Genomic DNA, 19,468 nt, shown 5'->3' with positions numbered 1-19,468 from the left:
CCTCAGACAAATGGCCAAACCGAGCGAACCAACCAGACTTTGGAAACTTATTTGAGATGCTTCGTGTCTGCTGATCAGGATGATTGGGTGGCTTTTTTGCCATTGGCCGAGTTTTCCCTTAATAATCGGGCTAGTTCGGCTACCTTGGTTTCGCCTTTTTTTTGTAATTTTGGTTTTCATCCTCGTTTTTCTTCAGGGCAGGTTGAGCCTTCTGATTGTCCTGGTGTGGATTCTGTGGTGGACAGGTTGCAGCAAATTTGGGCTCATGTGGTGGACAATTTGGTGTTGTCTCAGGAGGAGGCGCAACGTTTTGCTAATCGTCGTCGGTGTGTTGGTTCCCGGCTTCGGGTTGGGGATTTGGTCTGGTTGTCTTCTCGTCATGTTCCTATGAAGGTTTCTTCCCCTAAGTTTAAGCCTCGGTTTATTGGTCCTTATAGGATTTCTGAGATTATCAATCCGGTGTCTTTTCGTTTGGCCCTTCCGGCATCTTTTGCTATCCATAATGTTTTCCATAGATCTTTATTGCGGAAATATGTGGTGCCCGTTCTTCCCTCTGTTGATCCTCCGGCTCCTGTGTTGGTTGATGGGGAGTTGGAGTATGTGGTTGAGAAGATTTTGGATTCTCGTTTTTCGAGACGGAAGCTTCAGTACCTTGTCAAATGGAAAGGTTATGGCCAGGAGGATAATTCTTGGGTTTTTGCCTCTGATGTCCATGCTGCTGATTTGGTTCGGGCCTTTCATCTGGCTCGTCCTGATCGGCCTGGGGGCTCTGGTGAGGGTTCGGTGACTCCTCTTCAAGGGGGGGTACTGTTGTGAATTCTGCTCTTGGGCTCCCTCCGGTGGTTGTTAGTGGTAGTGCAGTGGTCTCTGGATTATAGGCCAGGGCAGGTGTTTCTGCTTATTGCTGCTCTATTAGGTATTTAGGTTTGTAGGATCCATCAATCCCTGCCAGTTGTCCATTGTACCTTGGAGGGATTGCATCTCTGTCTGGCTCCACTGCCCTGCTGTCATTTCAGCTAAGATAAGTGCCTTGTTTTGGTTCTCTGTAGCACGCATGCAGTGTGCTTTTATGTGCAGTGCAATCTATTGTGTTTTTGTCCAGCTTGACTTGTTTGGATTTTTCTGTCATGCTGGTTTCTCTGGAGATGCAGATATACATCCTATGTCTTTAGTTAGATGTAGTATATAGTATTTTCTGCTGTGGAATTTTCTAGTGTTTTTATACTGACCGCTTAGATCTCTGTCCTATCCTTTCTATCTAGCTAGAAGGGCCTCTTTTGCTAAACTCTGTTTTTTCTGCCTGTGTACGTATTTCCTCTTAAACTCACAGTCAATATTTGTGGGGGGCTGCCTATCCTTTGGGGCTCTGCTCTGAGGCAAGATAGGATTTCCCATTTCCATCTTTAGGGGTATTTAGTCCTCCGGCTGTGTCGAGGTGTCTAGACCTGGTTAGGTACATCCCACGGCTGCTTCTAGTTGCGGTGTCAGTATTAGGATTGCGGTCAGTACAGGTATCACCTACTCCAGAGATAGTCTCATGCGGCTCCAGGGTCACCGGATCATAACATCAGACCAAACGGGTATATTTATGGAGAAAGGACTTTAAAACCAATCTACATAGAAGTACCTCTAATGTATCTGTTTCATCATTGAGTGGCCGTTTGGATGTATTGGTGGCATCACCATCAACTACCGGGTCCCTTGAGAGCACAAGACTGCGTGATCATACTTTTCATCCATATAAAAGAAATGCGGCTCCCTCCAAAGTCAACAGGGACAACAAGGTGATTAACCTGAGTCAGTATGCCCTCTCTAGTTCTGATGTGTCTTTACTGGAGAGGGGTCTATCCTTCTCACCAGTGGCGGCGTTCGATCTGTTTTCTACCATTAAAGATTTGCACATCTTTGCTAGGTCCCTGCTACTCAGAAGGTATTTTAATAATAACAATTTGTACTCTCTTTTCCCTACAGAGGAGGAACAGGAGGCCCTAAGAATCCTTGAGGAACTTGCAGTTGAACATTCCAACGATGGGGTTGAGATTCCTGCCTCGATCCGACCATGGTCCACTAAGTTTCCCCCTTTGTCATCTTGCTCTTATGTTGAAACGTTTGTCCAGGTGGTGATGGCGGAATTGTATAAGATCCCTAAATTTGTATTCAATGACAACCTAACAAAAGAGGAGAGGTGTCGGTTGACGTATCTTCAGGAACTGCCAGATATACTTATTAAACCAGCTGACAAGGGGGGTAATGTCATCCTCTGGCCCACTAATGTGTATGAGAGAGAGGCATTTCGGCAAATGAATAATAGCGTATGTTATAAGAAGTTGTCTTATAACTCTCTCTCTGCATATTCAGCAAAATTACAATCAACTATTAAGCGGGCCTTGGGTGACAGCATTATCTCCAAAGATCTGTCTTTGGCTCTGGTGGTTCCTGAGCCTACTATTTCAACCTTCTATTTTCTCCCTAAGGTACATAAAAATTCCACCTGTCCACCTGGCAGACTGATCATCTCGGGCAGGGGTAACTTTCTGGAACACATTAACAAATGGATCGATTATCATTTGCAACCCCTGGTTTCGGGCCTCCCTTCCTTCCTCAAGGATACGGGGGACTTGTTGCGCAGGGTCGATGGACTGCATCTGGGGGGTGGTTCTCTGATGGTTTCAGTGGATGTTTAATCCCTGTATACCAATATTAGACATACTGATGGCTTGGCAGCTGTCCGATTTTTTCTCAGTAATTCTACATTACCGATTGGTATACGGGACCTTCTGTGGAGCTGTTGGAGTTCACCTTCACTCACAATTTTTTTGTGTTTAAGGGGTCCTTCTACCTGCAGCTCCAGGGGACCGCCATGGGGGCGGCCTTTGCGCCAGACTATGCTGGTCTGTTCCTGGGGCTGTGGGAGAGGGACCTCTTCCTGTCAGATGAATTGGGGTCTATGGAGAGTGTTCCTTTTTGGACACGCTACATAGACGACATCTTCATCTGGCAGGGCACTCCATCTGACCTGGCGCAACTGGTTGAGACTCTGAATAGCAATGACTATAATATCCATCTTACATTTACATCTAATGCTACATCCTTGGACTTTCTTGATGTCTCTATCAGGAGAGACCCGTCCGGGATGTTACAGACGGATATCTTTAGGAAGGAAATGGCCACGAACGCCCTGTTACATGCATCATCTGGCCATCCACAGCATATGATCAGATCTGTCCCGATTGGTCAGTTCCTCCGCATTAGGAGAATCTGTTCATCAGATACTGTGTTCAAGCAATGTGCGGAGGAGCTGAGGGAACGGTTCAGATCCCGTGGGTATAGTCGGAGGTCAATTAAGCGGGCCTATCTTAGGGCAAAACATGCTTCCCGCCATGACCTGTTATATGGCACTCGGACTAGGGGTGGGCATAGTGACAAGCAGGTTTTGTGCTTTGTAACTACTTTTAGCTCTCAGTCAGACAGGGTTCGTTCTATTCTAGGTAATGCCTGGCCTATTTTAAGGGTGGATCCTATTATTTCTAAATTTATTTTGGCACATCCCTCTTTGGAGTTTTGACGCGCCAAAAATTTGAGGGACCATCTCGTCTCGAGCCACTATTCTTATCATTCTAAACCCACGTTCCTGGACGGATTCCCAAGGAGGGTGGGTTGATCTCCATGTGGCGGCTGCGTAGCCTGCCCCAATGTTGATCGATGCGATACTTTTACCAACTCTGATGCAACCAAGAGCTATAAGATTCGTTCTTATATTACCTGTACCACCAGGTACATGGTTTATTATGCTACTTGTCCCTGCGGGTTGATCTATGTGGGGCTTACCGCACATCAGCTCAAGGTTCGCATCAGAGAGCATGTCTTGGGTATTCAGGCAGCAGCTACCCATGTGGAGACATCCACCCTCAAAACTATACCCCGACACTTCAAGGAATTTCACAATTGTGATGACACCCTTTTTAGAGTGCGGGGCATTGATGCCTTGAAGATCAATATCAGGGGTGGTGATCTGTCCAGGAAACTGGGTAGATTAGAGACGAGATGGATTTGGCAACTCAATACGGTCCACCCTTTTGGATTGAATGAATGTATTTCATTTGTCCCTTTCCTTCGTGCTTCCGGCTGCTGAGTATATTGGTTGTGTTATCTACCTCATGTTTCCTTTTTTATTTGATTTTAACTCTTTGTTATTATCTTTAGTGATCTTTGTTTGCCAGGAGTTTTTGGCTACGGTGGATTTTTCGTATCATGGGATGAACTATGTGTCTCCATCCAGTTGTTCTGTTACACCATAGTCATATGTTTTTAGTAATAAAATTTATATGTATTGTTTTTTATATATGTAAGTGTTGCTGTATATGTGTTGGTTTGACCTATTGGTTACTATATGATGGTTGTAGTGGCCTACATTTTCTTGTTTTACCACAATGTATAGGGATATTGGGGCATAGCGGGGTTGGTTTATATTGGCGTGTATATCTTTCCATGTGTGTTGTGGACTAGTTATATGCAACGGGATTCTATATATTTTTATGTCTGTATTTTCTTGTAATTGTGGTTTATTGTTTATTTTGTATTCTTGTTTATTTTTGTGATATGTTTTTTCTTTATTAGTTTAGATATTTTTTCATTATTGTGTTTTTATATATATATATATATATATATATATATATATATATATATATATATATATATATATATAATTCCCGGTTTCTGTGTATATTTCTATATTGCCTTCATCTCTGCGCAGTTTTTAATGCTCTGTGTATTTGTATGTTTCTTTAAGGCATTATTGTTTCTATTGTGCATAGTTGCCATAAGGTTTTCTAATAGGAACGCACTGTTTGCGCTATGTTCCCATGTATCCCTTACTTGTTTTTGTGTTGATCTCATTTGCCCTCCATAAAAATGGCCGCCGGTATACTCCCGGTGATGCGCGGTACGCGTCATTCCACTTCCGGTCCGCGGTTCTGCGCTGACACACACGGGCCCGTGTGTGGTAGGTGTAGACAGGTGTGGCCGGTTTGCGGTGATGCGTCCGCTTATTGGTGAGTCGCTTTGGTTTGGCCACTATATATTCCACCGGCCTCTATACCTGGCACGCCCCCTGAGGAAGGACTTTACCGAAACGCGCGTTGGGGTGGGCTGGAGTTGGCGTGTTCCCCTTTCTTATTGTGGTATGTACACTTGTATCATCTGTACTTGCACCTGCCTATGGACTTTTACCTTCATTATTGTGTAATATCACGTTATCATTTTGTATGCTCTTTTGACAGTGTGCTATTATTGTTTATGTGTGCCTACCCTAACATCCCACAAATCATTGTGGGTTGTTTATGGTACTGTCATCTGGGGATCATTGCCACCTCCCAGGTTTTATGAGGTCTTGTTCACGTCTCCTACCTTGCAGTCTTTGTCCATGTTTTAGTGTTTGTTCAAATAAATATATATTTCTACATATATTTTGGACTTGTACACTATTTTTTTAGTGGTTTTGCTTATATAGCATTAGTGTGTCCTACACATTTTCCATATAGAGGCTGGTCTTATTATACAACTATGTTGATATGAATATACAATCGTGTACCAGCCGTCAGTGTGTGCCTTGTTTTGCATGTTTAGGCATTGAATGCAAAGCCTGCCCTGCCCCAAATTTACATGCACCCCAATAAGTCTTTGAGCCCACGTACTGGATGGCCACAGGAAAACCTAGTTCACATTATTCATTTGGTACTGCCATACTGTTTGCTTAGGCATTGAATGCAAGGCCTGCCCTGCATCAAATTCGAACACATCCCAATAAGCTTTGAAAGAGACGTTGAGGCGCGCCTCCTGAAAACAATGTTCCCATTATTAGGCAGTAGGTCTCCCATAGTGTTTGCCTATGCAGTGAATGCAAGGCCTGCACAAAAACAGAAGGCACTCCAATGCCCCTTGAAAGAGATGTGGTGGAGGGCCTCATAAAAAAGTTCCCATTATAAAGGAGTGAGTCTCCTATACTTGTAATGCCCATACACTAAGTGTATAGGCTAACAAACATTTCCCCCGAGGGGGGTACACATTTATTTTAATTTTTTTAAAAATTTTTACCGGCATGATAAACACCCTTTCAAAAAATTAGAGTGGCTGTTGCATCAAGGAAAACATTCACCCTCGTGTTCTAGTGGTGGTGTCTGAAGAGATGTGGAGGATGTCCTCCTATGAATCTATTCCCAATTTAAAGGAGCCAGTCTCCTATACTTGGAATGCACATACACTAAATGTATGGGCTGACAAACATTTCCCTCTGGTGTACACATTTTTAATTTTTTTATTTTTTTTTACGGACATCATAAACACCCTTGCAAAAAATTAGAGTGGCTGTTGCATCACGGAATCACAGAGGACGTTGGTACAGTCAGCACGGTACTCCCTCAGCATCTTCCCAAACATTGCACTCCTTGTGACAGTACCCCGCGCCTCTAGGCCAGGGCATTGGGAGGGTCTGAGAAAACTCTCCCAGAACTTTGTCAGTGTTCCCCTGCCTCCAACAAAATATGATGTCTGCTGCCGGCATTCTCAGATGGGAATTTTTTTAATAATTCCGCAACAAGGGCCCTCTGGTACTGTACCATTTTAGTACACCTGCCTGCCTCTGGAAGAAGAGATTGAAAGTTTTCCTTGTAGCGTGGGTCTAGAAGTGTCATCAACCAGTAATGAGTGTAATTTTAATAATGCAAGGGTCATGTGAAAGGCAGCGCAGCATAAAGGCAGCCATGCGTGCCAGACTGCTAACAGGCAAGACTTCCGTGTCCTCACCAACAGGACAACTGGCCACGCTGTCCTCCTCCTCCTCCCTGTCCTCAGGCCATCCATGCTGAACAGACGGTATGACAGTTGTGCAGGTAGTACCATCTATAGCGCATGACAGTAGCTCCTGTTCTTCCTCCTCCTCCTCATTGTCTACCAATCCACGTTGGGACGACATGAGCTGGGCTGTGTGTAATTACCCTGTATGGTTCCTTGCTCCATGTCCTCGTGCTCCGCCTGCAATGCATTCTATTTCATTTTGAGCAGAGAGCTTTCCAGAATGCAGAGAAGCGGGATGGTGATGCTAATTATGGTGTCATTGCTGCTCACCATTTGGTGGAGTCCTCAAATTTTGTAGGATGTACATATATCTGACATCCATGTCCATCCACTACTGAGGTCTTGCGTGTGGAGTCTCAACTGAATAACAACAGCCTTGTTGATGCTGGTAGTCAACAACTGCCCTCTTTTGCTCACCAATGCTTTCCAACATATGCAGTGTTCCAATGCGTGGAGACATCACACACCAGTCGGAGGGAAGGAAGCTGCAAACGCTGCAGAAGCACAGCAAGGGCGGCTGAAGCTGTAGCTGACTTTCTAAAATGGGCACACAGGTGGCGTACTTTCACAAGTAGATCTGGCAGCTCTGGGTAGCTTTCAGAAACTGTTGAACGACAAGGTTAAGCACATGGGCTAGGCAAGGTATGTGTGTGAGCTCACCTTGCCTCAGAGCTGCCACCAGGTTCTGGCCATTGTCACACACAACCATGCCTGGCTGTAGGTTCAGCGGTGTCAGCCACAAATCTCACTGCTCTTTCAGAGCTGTCCACAACTCTTCAGCATTGTGCGGTTTATCTCCTAAGCAGATTAGCTTCACCACATCCTGTTGCCGTTTGGCTGAGGCAGTGCTGCAGTGCTTCCAGCTTGTGACTGATGTGCTCATTACAGATAAGGAGGCTGAAGAGGAGGAGGAGGAGGTGCAGGAGCTGTAGACTGTGGGGGCAACCCTGATTGACATAGTGCCTGCAATGCTCGGCGTCGGGGGACGTGGTCCATCAAAAGGTCTGACTGGGTCCCGGCTTCCACTAAGTTAACCCAGTGTGCCATCAGTGAGATGTACCATCCTTGCCCACAAGCACTTGTCCGTGGTTAGGTGGACTTTCCTAGTAACAGCATTGTTGAGGGTGCTGCTAAAGTTGTGGGACACGTGCTTGTGTAATGCTGGTATGGCACAGCGGGAGAAATAGTGGCAGCTGAGTACCAAGTCCCTTGGGACGGCCACCACCATCAGGTTGTGGAAAACTTCCATTAAGACTAAAAGGCAATATTTCGAGTGCAAGCAGATGAGAAATGTTTTAATTTAGTACTGTGGCCTGTGAGGCGTTGGCTGCGTATTTCCACTAGCGTTCCAATGAATGGGGTATGGACAACTGAAGGCTGCGCTGGGACAAGGACGTGGATGGGCTTGATGATGGTGCTAGTTGACTGTGGACAATGACAGGTGCAGGGCACGAGTCATCTTCACATGCACAGTGGACTGGGGATTGGCTTGCACGCACAATAGTGGAAGAAGCAGTGGTGTCACCCGCAGACAGTATTCCTGGAGCCTGGGTTTCAGCCCAAAAAGTTAGGTGCTTTGCTGCCATGTGCCTGATCATGCTGGTGGTGGCCAGGCTGGTAGTTTTGCTACCCCTACTGATGCGGGCATGGCATGTGTTGCAAATGGCCTGTTGGGGTTGTCAGCAGTCTATAAAAAACAACCAAACTTGTGAAGACCAAACAGTTGGACTGACAACTTCCATCTTGTTGGTGTTATGGGGAACGGATGCACACCTTCTGTCTGCAGCCACCACAATACTTTTTCCTGTCTGTTGGGGTGCTATGCCTCCTTCCCCATGTGTGCTGCTGTCCTCGTTCTGCATTTTCTCCTGCCGGGTTGGGTCAGTTACTATATCATCCACCACTTCCGCACCCTGGTCCTCCTCCTGACTTTCTGGCAATTGTGTCTCATCATTGTCCACCTCTTGTGACACTTTCCCACCGTCACATTCGTGTGACTGTGGCTGCTCAAATATTTGGGCATCGCTACATGCGATCTCATCTTGCCCCGCTTCAAGTGGACTGGCCGAGAGTCCCGAATCTATAAATGGAAAAGTGAACAGCTCTTCGGGCTCTCGGCATGGTGGGAGGAAGGAGGATCAGGGTAAGTAATATCCGGTCCAGACTCACGGCTACTCAGACTTGACCGTGTGGAAGATGTGGTGGCAAAGTGACTGGAAATATTATCCGCTATCCAACCAACAACCTTTTGACACTGCTCTGGGAACAATAGTGGTGTGCTGTGGTCCCCTAGTAATTGGGACAGGAAGGTTGAGTGAGAAGATGTGGGGGTTTGCTGTGTCCCAGTTTCATCTTGCCCACGGCCTCGGCATGCACCATCAGCATCACATCCACTTCCCCATCCCTTGCCATGCGCTTTGACCATTTTAAATGGACTACTACAATATTTTCCTCTTTCACTACAAATGGCTGAATTTGGAGCAAACTTATATGTGATCAGTGTGCGTAAAAACCACAGTTTAAATTATCTGGACTGTAGGTAAAAATAAAAAAAAAACAACTGTTGTTAATAACTAGGGTAAAACACAGCAAAACCAGTTCAAAGGAGCCCTCAAATGCCACAATTTTTAGCCCACAGATAGTGGAGGCATTTGACAGAGATACCACACTGTTCAATATGTGGCTTGTATATTTTTAATTTAAACGGAAAAATACTGTATAGAACTAGGGTAACACACCGCAAAAAAGGTGAATGTGGGCCTGAAATGCCCAAATTTGTAGCCCACAGATAGATCTGGCGTCTGACAGAGAAACCAAAATGCGCAATATGTGGCCTGTATTTCTGTATTTTTTACCCCAAAATACTGTTTAGAATGAGGGAAACAGACAGCAAATACAGTGAAATGGAGGCATGAAATGCCCAAATATATAGCCAAGAGATAGATCTTGCATCTGACAGAGGTACCACACTGTTCAATCTGTGGCCTGTATTTTTTTAACCAAAAATACTGTATGTATCTAGGGTAACAGATAGCAAATACAGTGAAATGTAGGCCTGAAATGCCCAAATTTGGAGCCCACAGATCGATCAGGGGTCTCACAGAGGTACCATACTGTTCAATATGTGGCCTATATTTTTTACCCCAAAATAATTAATAGAACGATGGTTACAAACAGCAAATACAGTGGAATGGAGGCGTGAAATGCTCAAATTTGGAGCCCACAGATAGATCAGGGGTATGAAAGAGGTACCATACTGTTCAATATGTGGCCTGTATTTTTTACCCCAAAATAATGAATAGAACGAGGGTTACAAACAGCCAATACAATGGAATGGAGGTCTGAAATGCCCATATTTGTAGCCCACAGATAGATCAGGCATCTGACAGAGGTACCACACTGTTCAATATGTGAATAAGCAAAAAAAAGGGTCTCTGGATTGCTTTGGAATAAAATGATCAGGATTAAGTTGCCAAAAAATGCTTCCCAGCCACTGATACCTGGGGCTAGGTATATAATAACAATCTTTATTTTTATATAGCGCTAACATATTCCGCAGCGCTTTACAGTTTGCACACATTATCATCGCTGTCTCCGACTGGGCTCACAATCTAAATTCCCTATCAGTATGTCTTTGGAATGTGGGAGGAAACCCACGCAAACACGGAGAGAACATACAAACTCTTTGCAGATGTTGTCCTTGGTGGGGTTTGATCCCAGGACTCCAGCGCTGCAAGGCTGCTGTGCTAACCACTGCGCCACCGTGCTGCCCATATATAGGTATATATGTAATAAGCAGCAGCAGACAATAATGTAATGGACCCTATTGATATATACAATATCTATATACCCACATACAGTGCCTGCATGCCTTGCACTTATAGATATAGAGCCACATATACTCTCCTGCCTACCTAGCACTGCAATCTAGATACTCCGTAATTAGTACTTAAAAGGACTGTTGGTTTAGCTGTATTTGTGGATTCTGTGATGGTAGACCCACACTGACTAATAAATCCCCAAATCTGACCCTATCTCAGCAGTAGCTCTCTCTACACTAGCTGAATCCGGAGCAGAATGCGGCGAGCAGGGCAGCGTCAGGTCTCTTATAGACCTGATGATGCTGTTCGGCCAGCCAATCACTGTAATACCACAACAAAGATGGCTGCGGCATTACAGTGATTGGCACACAATCCCTGCATGTTGATTGGCTCTCTAAAGAGCACCAAACATGCAGGGCGGGAACTCGAGTTCCCGCCAAGCAATCCCGAAAATGCTCGGTGCTCGTATAGTGATACTCGGGCGAGTAACGAGCATTACCGAGTATGCTCGCTCATCACTAATAGATACACAAGTGTGTGACAGGAAGAGCATTGTATTTGGTAGGGAAATAATGCTGCTGGATTGGATCTCACGCCCAGACCCTGTGCATCATTTTTATGAAAAGCACATTGATAAATAAATGTATGCTTTAAAAAATATTGTCTTGAAATACAAATCTGTCTTTAAAAAAACCTATGTAATACAGTGTATGTAGCCTTAGACACATTTTTCCCCTATCTCACGGAGATGAAAGGGAAAGGGTTAAAATGTGGTTGGGGAGGCAGTTGTTAGACTGAATAATGTATTGTCTATCTGAAAATTAAAAGAAAAACAATATACATAGTCATGATTAATGTTCTGTCTTATAATGATGTACTATGCTGCCAATGAGCTTGTAAAATATGTGTAAATTGATCAGATCTGGGATTTAAAACATCAACACAATAAATGTAATCAGGAAATCAAACAGCTACATGATCAAAATAGGGTCCAACACGTGTTCACATGCGGCAACCCAAGAAAAGGTACAAAAGCTGTTTACTATGCATGACTCAATTAATTTTTTGCATAAAACTGAAGCTATAGCAGCGATCCTACCATTCACAAGACTAATCAAGGGATCACTGAGACTCCAGTTACAGTGACTAGTGATGAGCGAGTGTACTCGTTGCTCGGGTTTTCCCGATCACGCTCAGGTGACCTCCGAGTGTTTGTTAGTGTTCGGAGATTAAGTTTTCATCACCTCAGCTGAATGATTTACAGCTACAAGCCAGGCTGAGCACATGTGGGGGTTGCCTGGTTGCTAGGGAATCCTCACATGTAATCAAGCTGTCCAGTAGCTGTAAATCATTCAGCTGCTGCGATGAAAACTTAATCTCCGAACACTAATACTCAGAGATCACCTGAGCATGCTCAAGAAAACCCGAGCAATGAGTACACTCGCTCATCACTAGAAGTGACATGTAAAAATTTGGGCACCCCTGGTCAAAAAACTATTATTATGAACAGTTAAGCAAGTTGAAGATGAAATGATGTCTAAAAGGCCTAAAGTTTAAGATGACACATTTACTTAATATTTTAGGCAAAAAAATATATTGATATTTTTTACATTTTAAAAATTACAAATAGGAAAATGGGCCAATGCAGAAGTTTGGGCATCCTTGGGGATTTGTGTGCTCAAATAACTTTGACCAAGGTTTCATACCTTAATTAGCTTGTTAGGGTAATGGCTTGTTCACTATTATAGTTAGCAAAGGCCAGGTGATCCAAATTTCCCAGATTTCTTCACTAACTGGGTATGATATGGAAGCCATAGCTACAGCAAAAGTGCACAAAATAATAAATAATATGTATGAGGGGCATTCATTAAAAATTTCCCCTGACCCACTTCTATTTATCTCAGGATGCTGAAACTGCCCATATGTAATGACATGCATCTCTATAGGTTATGTGCCAATTTTTCTAACTCAGAACTGATAACGGTCTTGATTTTACAGGTGCTGAAGTGGTGTGAGGTTTGATAATGGACACAGAGGAATTCAGAACAGTCATCAAGTTCCTTTACTTGAAATGCCGCACACCAAAGGAGACATTCAATAAGATGAAAGAGGTTTATGGTGATGATTCCCCATCATATAATGTAGTCAAGAACTGGCATCGTCAATTCAAATTTGGTCAGACTTCAATGCAAATAGGTTCAATACCAGGGTGATCCCACTCTGGTATTAATGAACACACCATCCAGCAAGTGGGGGTCACCATTTTGGAAAAAGACCTGGGTAACCATTCACCACCCAGTCTAAAATGTCAAGATTAGTGTGGGGTCCGTGGAAAAAAATCATCCAAGACCATCTTCACATGCATAAGGTATTCTCCCACTGGGTTCCCCGGTTGCTCACACCTTTCCAGAAGGAGGAACGAGTCGAATGCTCTCAGGCTCTATTGACGATATGCCATAGAAACCAGGAGGACTTTTTCGAAAGATTGAGTACACAGGATGAAAGCTGTGTCCAACACTATGATCATGAGACTAAAGTCCAGTCGATGCAATGGAAGCATCATGACTCACCGCCTCCAAAGAAGGCACATTCCCAACCCTCGGCAGGCAAGGTCATGCTCACAGTAATTTGGGGCCAGCAAGGAGTAGTATTGATGGATTTCTTGACAAAGGGTACCATGATCACTGGGGCATACTATGCTTTACTGCTGCGGAAATTGTGGGATGCCATCAAAATCAAGAGATGCGGCATGCTCACCAATGGTGTCCGCCTTCTGCAAGACAATGCACCAGTTCACAACTCACATGTTGCCCAAATGGAAGCGTGCTCCCGTAACTTTGAAATTCTATCACATTCCCCTTATTCACCCAACTTTGCACTATCAGTCTTCCACCTCTTTCCAAAAATGAAGTTATTTTGAACCGAAAACATTTTCCAGATGATGAGACTTTGATTTACGAAGTCACAATGTGGCTTTTGGAGCAATCTATTGACTTTTACAAGCGAGGTGTTTACAGTTGCTTAAAGACATCAGAGAAGTGTGTGTCCCTAGATGGCACCTATGTAGAGAAGGACTAATAACTGTGCCAAGTTTCATTGCTCTCAGTCCACAGGAAGTGGGTCAGGGGAAATCTTTAATGAATGCCCCTCGTAATTACCATATAATGTGCTCCAATGGTCTTTTATAATCATATAGTGACTGCATTGAAAAAAGGAACTTATTTAATTCCTTTTTTGTGTAGCTAAACCTGCTCAATTTTCTTCAGTCACTGAGGCTGACAAGTTCTAACTCCTAGATCCAGCATACACGATGCAGAGCAGGCTACCAGTCAAGGAGCAAACAGAGTGATTGCAGCATCCTATATAGTGAGGACTGAGTCTTCACTGCCTTTGGGCACCTCTCCAATGACTGGTAGCAAGCAGCTTAATGTAATTTTCTTCCTACAGCCGCACTTCCAATTAATCTGCTGCACCTGTTTAAAATGAAATTTACCTCTATGGCTGCAGTATTTTTTGACATGTTTTACCTACCTTGTAATCTTATAATGAAATGTGCAAAGCTGTATTATATTTTAGTTTGTAAATAGATAGTTCCTAAAGGTTTCTGTGTTGGAAGCAGTAAAAATGAGAAGTGAAAGGATCATTGCAACAGTTGCCACAATGTGATAGAAGATGAATGAGAGCTTCTCTAAAATAGGTCTTAGAGTGAATTGAACATTTCAAAATTGGTCGATGGAAGTGAAGCCAATAAAATTGCATCTCAGACCCACAGAAGAGCTACCTTAATATTTAAGATGCCATAGTTGTCTATTATAGAAATGTGTCAGAATAAGCAGTGCCGTTGTGTAGCCCTAGGCTGTTGACTCCCACCCATTAGCAAAAGTGCCTTCAATGGGCACATCAGCATCAGAATACAATTAAGAGGCAATGAATTAATCTATTGAATAATAATTACTTTTACATCATGTTGACGGACAGGTAAAATGACATAAATTAACTGGGAAGAGATGGCACCAGGATGCACTATCAAAACAAAGCGACACTACAGAGGAAATGCTTTCGAAAATGTTTTAGAAAATACTTAGCTAAAAACCAAGGGTTCTGTGGATGCTGCTTTGAAAAGTACCAGAAACCAGGGCTTCATCTATCATAAGGCCCGTTGAGCATCCGTTGAGCTTTCTCCTGTTGTTTACAGCCCAGTAGTAAACAACAGTATAGAAGAGGAGTGTGCAGACACAGTGCCAGGATGAGGAAGCTGCTGTCTTCTGAACACCCCTCCATCAGTTCTGCTTAAAAGTGACTGTGTATTTTTTGTACAGTATGTATGTAATGTGAATATGTTTGTATGTGTTTGCATTTGAGGTGTGTATGAATATAATGTAAGTTCAAGTCTATATGTGTATATAAGAATGTACCGTCATGACCAAAAGTGTTGGCACCCTTGAAATTGTTCAAGAAAATGAAGTATTTCTCCCAGAAAATTATTGCAATTACACATTTTATTATATATGTGTTTATTTCCATTTTTTGTATTAGAACAACACAAAAACAAAAGAGGAAAAAAAGTCAAATTTGTCATTTCACACAAAACCCCAAATATGGAATGGAAAGAATGGAAAGTTGATATCTTTCAAAAAATGTGGGTAAACAACTTTTTTTCATTCATGTGATGCACATTTAAACTCACCTCGGGCAAGTAAGAAGTGTGGGCAATATGAAAATCACACCTGAAGCCAGATGAAAAGGAGAAGTTGACTCACTCTTTGCACTGTGTCTGTGTGTGCCACACTAACCATGAAGAACAGAAAGAGAAGAGAACTGTCTGAGGACTTATGATCTAAAATTGGTGAAAAATATCAACAATCTCAAGGTTACAAGTCCAACTCCAGAGATCTTGATGTTCCTTTGACTACAGTGCGCAACATAATCAAAAAGTTTACAACTTATGGCACTGTAACTAATCTCCCTGGATGTGGACTGCAGAGAAAAATTGATGAAAGGTTGTAATGAAGGATAGTATGGTGAATAAGCAGCCCCAATCAAGTTCCAAAGAAATTCAAGCTATCCTGCAAGCTCTGGATGCATCACTGTGTCAGCGCGAACTATCTGTCGACATTTGAATGAAATTAAACACTATAGCAGGAGACTCAGGAGGAGTTTACTGCTGACAAAGACACAAAAAAGCTAGATTGCAGTTTGCCAAAATGTATTTGAGTAAGCCAAAATTCTTCTGGGAAAGCATCTCGTGGACAGATGACACCAATATGGAGCTTTTGATAAAGCACATCATTCTACTGTTTACTGAAAAAAGAACGAGGCCTACAAAGAAAATAACACAGCACCTAGTGTCAAATAGGGTGGAGGTTCAAAGATGTTTTGGGGTTGTTTTGCTGCCTCTAGCATCGTGCGCCTTGACTGTGTGCAAGGCATCATGAAATCTGAAGATTTCCAAAGGATTTTGGGTCACAATGTAATGCTCAGTGTTAGAAAGCTGGATTTGCATCCTAGTTCATAGATCTTCCAGTAAGTCAATGACCCAAAACATACACACAAACAATTACAGACATACAATTAAACGTGCAATGATGGGTGAGGAGGGCCTGCTCACAGACCACATAGAGGTCGCTTGGCCTGTCGAAAACTGGCAATACACCTCTGGGAATGATTAAATATGTAATCTCAATGCAACTGGTCTGAAAAAATGATTAAGGCTCACAGGCACCATAGCTGTGGTGTGGCCTGCCGCTATTGGTAGTAGGCCACTGGAAATGGTCAAATGTGTAACGTTAATGTAACAGGGTCTAAAAAATTGTTAAATAATTATGTAAAATATCATAGTTGCACTGCTAAACAAAAAATCAGAAAGAGATAAATGAAAAAACATTGGTGTAGTCATATTTTTTTATATAATTCTTAATTGTATCTTATAATATTACATAATATACGGTATATTGCAGAGTCTGACATCTATACACATGGAGTATTAAAATCATCATGAAAGAAAAGAGCCACCAATTACTCATCCTGTTACTAATCCTGTTATGTCACATCCGTTACGATGCCAATTATGATTCTCTTAATCCCAAGTACTACTTTACTGCTATAAACTCCATTCAGTACATTGAAGTTAAACTGATGTCCTTCTCTAAGTATCATCGTGATCTTTTTTTTATTATATTTAAAGAGTGACAGATTTATAAAAAACAAACAAACATGATGCTAGCTTCTTATAATTTTATTCACTTTAGATCAATTATAGAAAAAAGGATAGTGAGATCAAAAAACATCATATCACCATTGAAGCTGCACAAAAACATTATTCCCTATTTTTCTCTTATAGTACCCAGTTATCACTTTGCTTTTTTGATCATTTTTAGTGTTAATCAAATGGATCCGAAAGGAAAGAAATACAAATAGTGAAAAAGACTACGAACTTTAAGAGTCAATCAGGTAAGGCTACGTTCACATTTGCGGTCCTCGCCGCAGCGTCGGGCGCCGCAGCGGCGCCGCATGCATCATGCGCCCCTATATTTAACATGGGGGCGCATGTACATGCAGTGCACTTGCGTTTGGCGCCGCATGCGTCCCTGCGGCGCCCGCGTCGGGGCGCAGAGGACGCAGCAAGTTGCATTTTTGCTGCGTCCGAAATCAATGGAAAAAAGGACGCATGCGGCGCAAAACGCAGCATTGTGCATGCGTTTTGCCGCGTTTTTGTTTGCGTTGTGCGCTGCGGCGCCGACGCTGCGGCGCACAACGCAAATGTGAACGTAGCCTTATTGCATGAAAAACTGCATCGGGATGCAAAGAAAAAGGTGCTATTGTAATAATGACAGCCTGCCTCATTGTAAAAGCATAGGGAACATGTAGAAGTAAGTTAGGTGTATGTATTGTACATAGGAAGGATTTCATTTATTCCATGAGGATGATGGACTATGTTTGGTTAATGATATGAAAAGAGGATCTTGAATGAATGAACTAAATCAAACTTTTTATTTAACAAAAGTTTAGAAAATTTCTCACAATCTTTGTCTCTATCCCATATCCTCATTGAAGTAGCTAGTTATAAGTAATGAGTCATACTGTAGTGAATAGTCACTGAAAATAATGCACCTTGTTCTGGCAAAATGCTGCTCTACATGCCGAGTATTAGATACATGCCTTAAATTAACTCTATGGGTGCCATTTTATAATGCTTCACAAACCAAAAGTAATCCTGCAGTGGAAACTAGTGCTTACAATATGCTCCTAACTGTTGACAGAGGAAAACCCTACGATTGGCATTTCCATGAAAAATGAAAACAAAACTTACATTTATAATTGAAGTGCATACAAATGATATTTAAGGTTGCAATCTACAATACTGACTGATGTTATCTGAGCAATGTCTTCATGAATTGTGCTTTAGGTTAGGGCCAAATGGTAGCATCAGTCACTGGACAGCAATTCTCAGATGAGCCAAAAGCATTTGTGTGAGCTACCTGTGACTGTCTGCTGTGAATCTATTTTAGAGCTGTAATTAATCTGTATAAAACAACCTAATTACAGTAAAATGCATGTAAGTCACATGCAACTTTTACCAAAATCTATGGGGAGGAAAAGTCGCCCACCTAAAAGTCCAATGGGTGTGCCACAGAGGTGGGTCGAAATGTGACTGCTTTGGTAATCAGATGACCCAGCGCCACATTAAGGATTGTGATGCACTGCAACCCTTATCACTGTGTAACCCTGGTCTTAGGCCATTCTATGGACTGCATAAAAACCATACTATGTACCAAAACATCAAAGGTTTCGACTTGTCATCTGTGTTCTAAATGATATTAATCTACTATATATGTTTGGTGGTACTTGAACCTGACTACAACTATAACTGATCTATATAATCATAGTATATAAAGCTTTACAAAAATGAAGACATCCCTAAATAAATACGCAAAATCACAGCTACCCTGTAGAATTCACAATCTTCACTTACCTTTACTGTCATGATACTGAATAAATATGAACGTAATCACCAACAATATTCCACTCTTATAGTTCATTTTTGTATTTTCAGCTTTGTAGTTTAAGGATCCAGAAGAAAAAAGTAAAAAAAAACATCAGCTACAAAAAAAGTCCAGCTTCCTTAACCAATGAGGCGACGTGCAACAAAGTTCGACATAACTCTTACTAAAGAGCAAAGGATCTGTAGAGATACTTCGATGCTTGTTTTAATTGTTCAGTTGTATTTGCAACTAAAGTGACAATATTACAAAACCCCTTCTATCTGGTATAATCTACTGCTCAGACGTAATCCTCCTTATGGGACAGCTGGAAGGGTTGTCTGCATCCAATTAACCTGCTACAGTGACATGTGTTCCTTCTAATCAAAGAACAGGAGTAACTGGTAAAGGCCATATTGAATACTCATGACTTTTATATAGACCATTTTCTGGCTCCTGCAGCAAAAGTGCAATGAAGAAGTACGGTAGTATATGGTAATAAGTTTATGATTGACTAGAAGTACAGCATTAATTCTGTTTTTAGAGCAGACAGGTTGCCCTAACCAAGAACCTTTCTTACTTAACTGCTTAGGATAAATCTAATTTAAAGAAATATAATCAGGTTTAACAACCCATCGTTTCTGGTAATGAGGTTTAAGCGACTTTAGGTAAACAACATGTTATGACTTTATTACCGCCCTTTGTATTTTTAATGAAAAAACCCTCATATTTACCATTATATATCATTCTCTATTGCATCATACTTCAGTTACATGAAGATAATTTCTCACTTAACCTCATTTAATAATAACACTT

The 19,468-nt window shown here is 42.3% G+C and overlaps 1 protein-coding gene across 1 annotated transcript in view; it reads right to left on the bottom strand.

Annotated features, from left to right (window-relative positions):
* Positions 1–18,767, bottom strand: part of IMPG1 (interphotoreceptor matrix proteoglycan 1) — a 742,521-nt gene extending 723,754 nt beyond the window's left edge. Inside the window, exon 1 of the mRNA XM_077289856.1 lies at positions 18,646–18,767. Coding sequence (XP_077145971.1) covers positions 18,646–18,712 — 67 coding nt within the window. The 5' untranslated portion in view covers positions 18,713–18,767. The remainder of the gene's footprint in view (positions 1–18,645) is intronic.
* Positions 18,768–19,468: the final 701 nt, after the last annotated feature.

The sequence above is a fragment of the Ranitomeya variabilis genome, chromosome 2 (assembly GCF_051348905.1).
Source record: "Ranitomeya variabilis isolate aRanVar5 chromosome 2, aRanVar5.hap1, whole genome shotgun sequence".
NCBI classification, from domain to species: domain Eukaryota; kingdom Metazoa; phylum Chordata; class Amphibia; order Anura; family Dendrobatidae; genus Ranitomeya; species Ranitomeya variabilis.
Note: the sequence above shows the minus strand (reverse complement) of the source record. Positions and strands in the feature narration are given on the sequence as shown.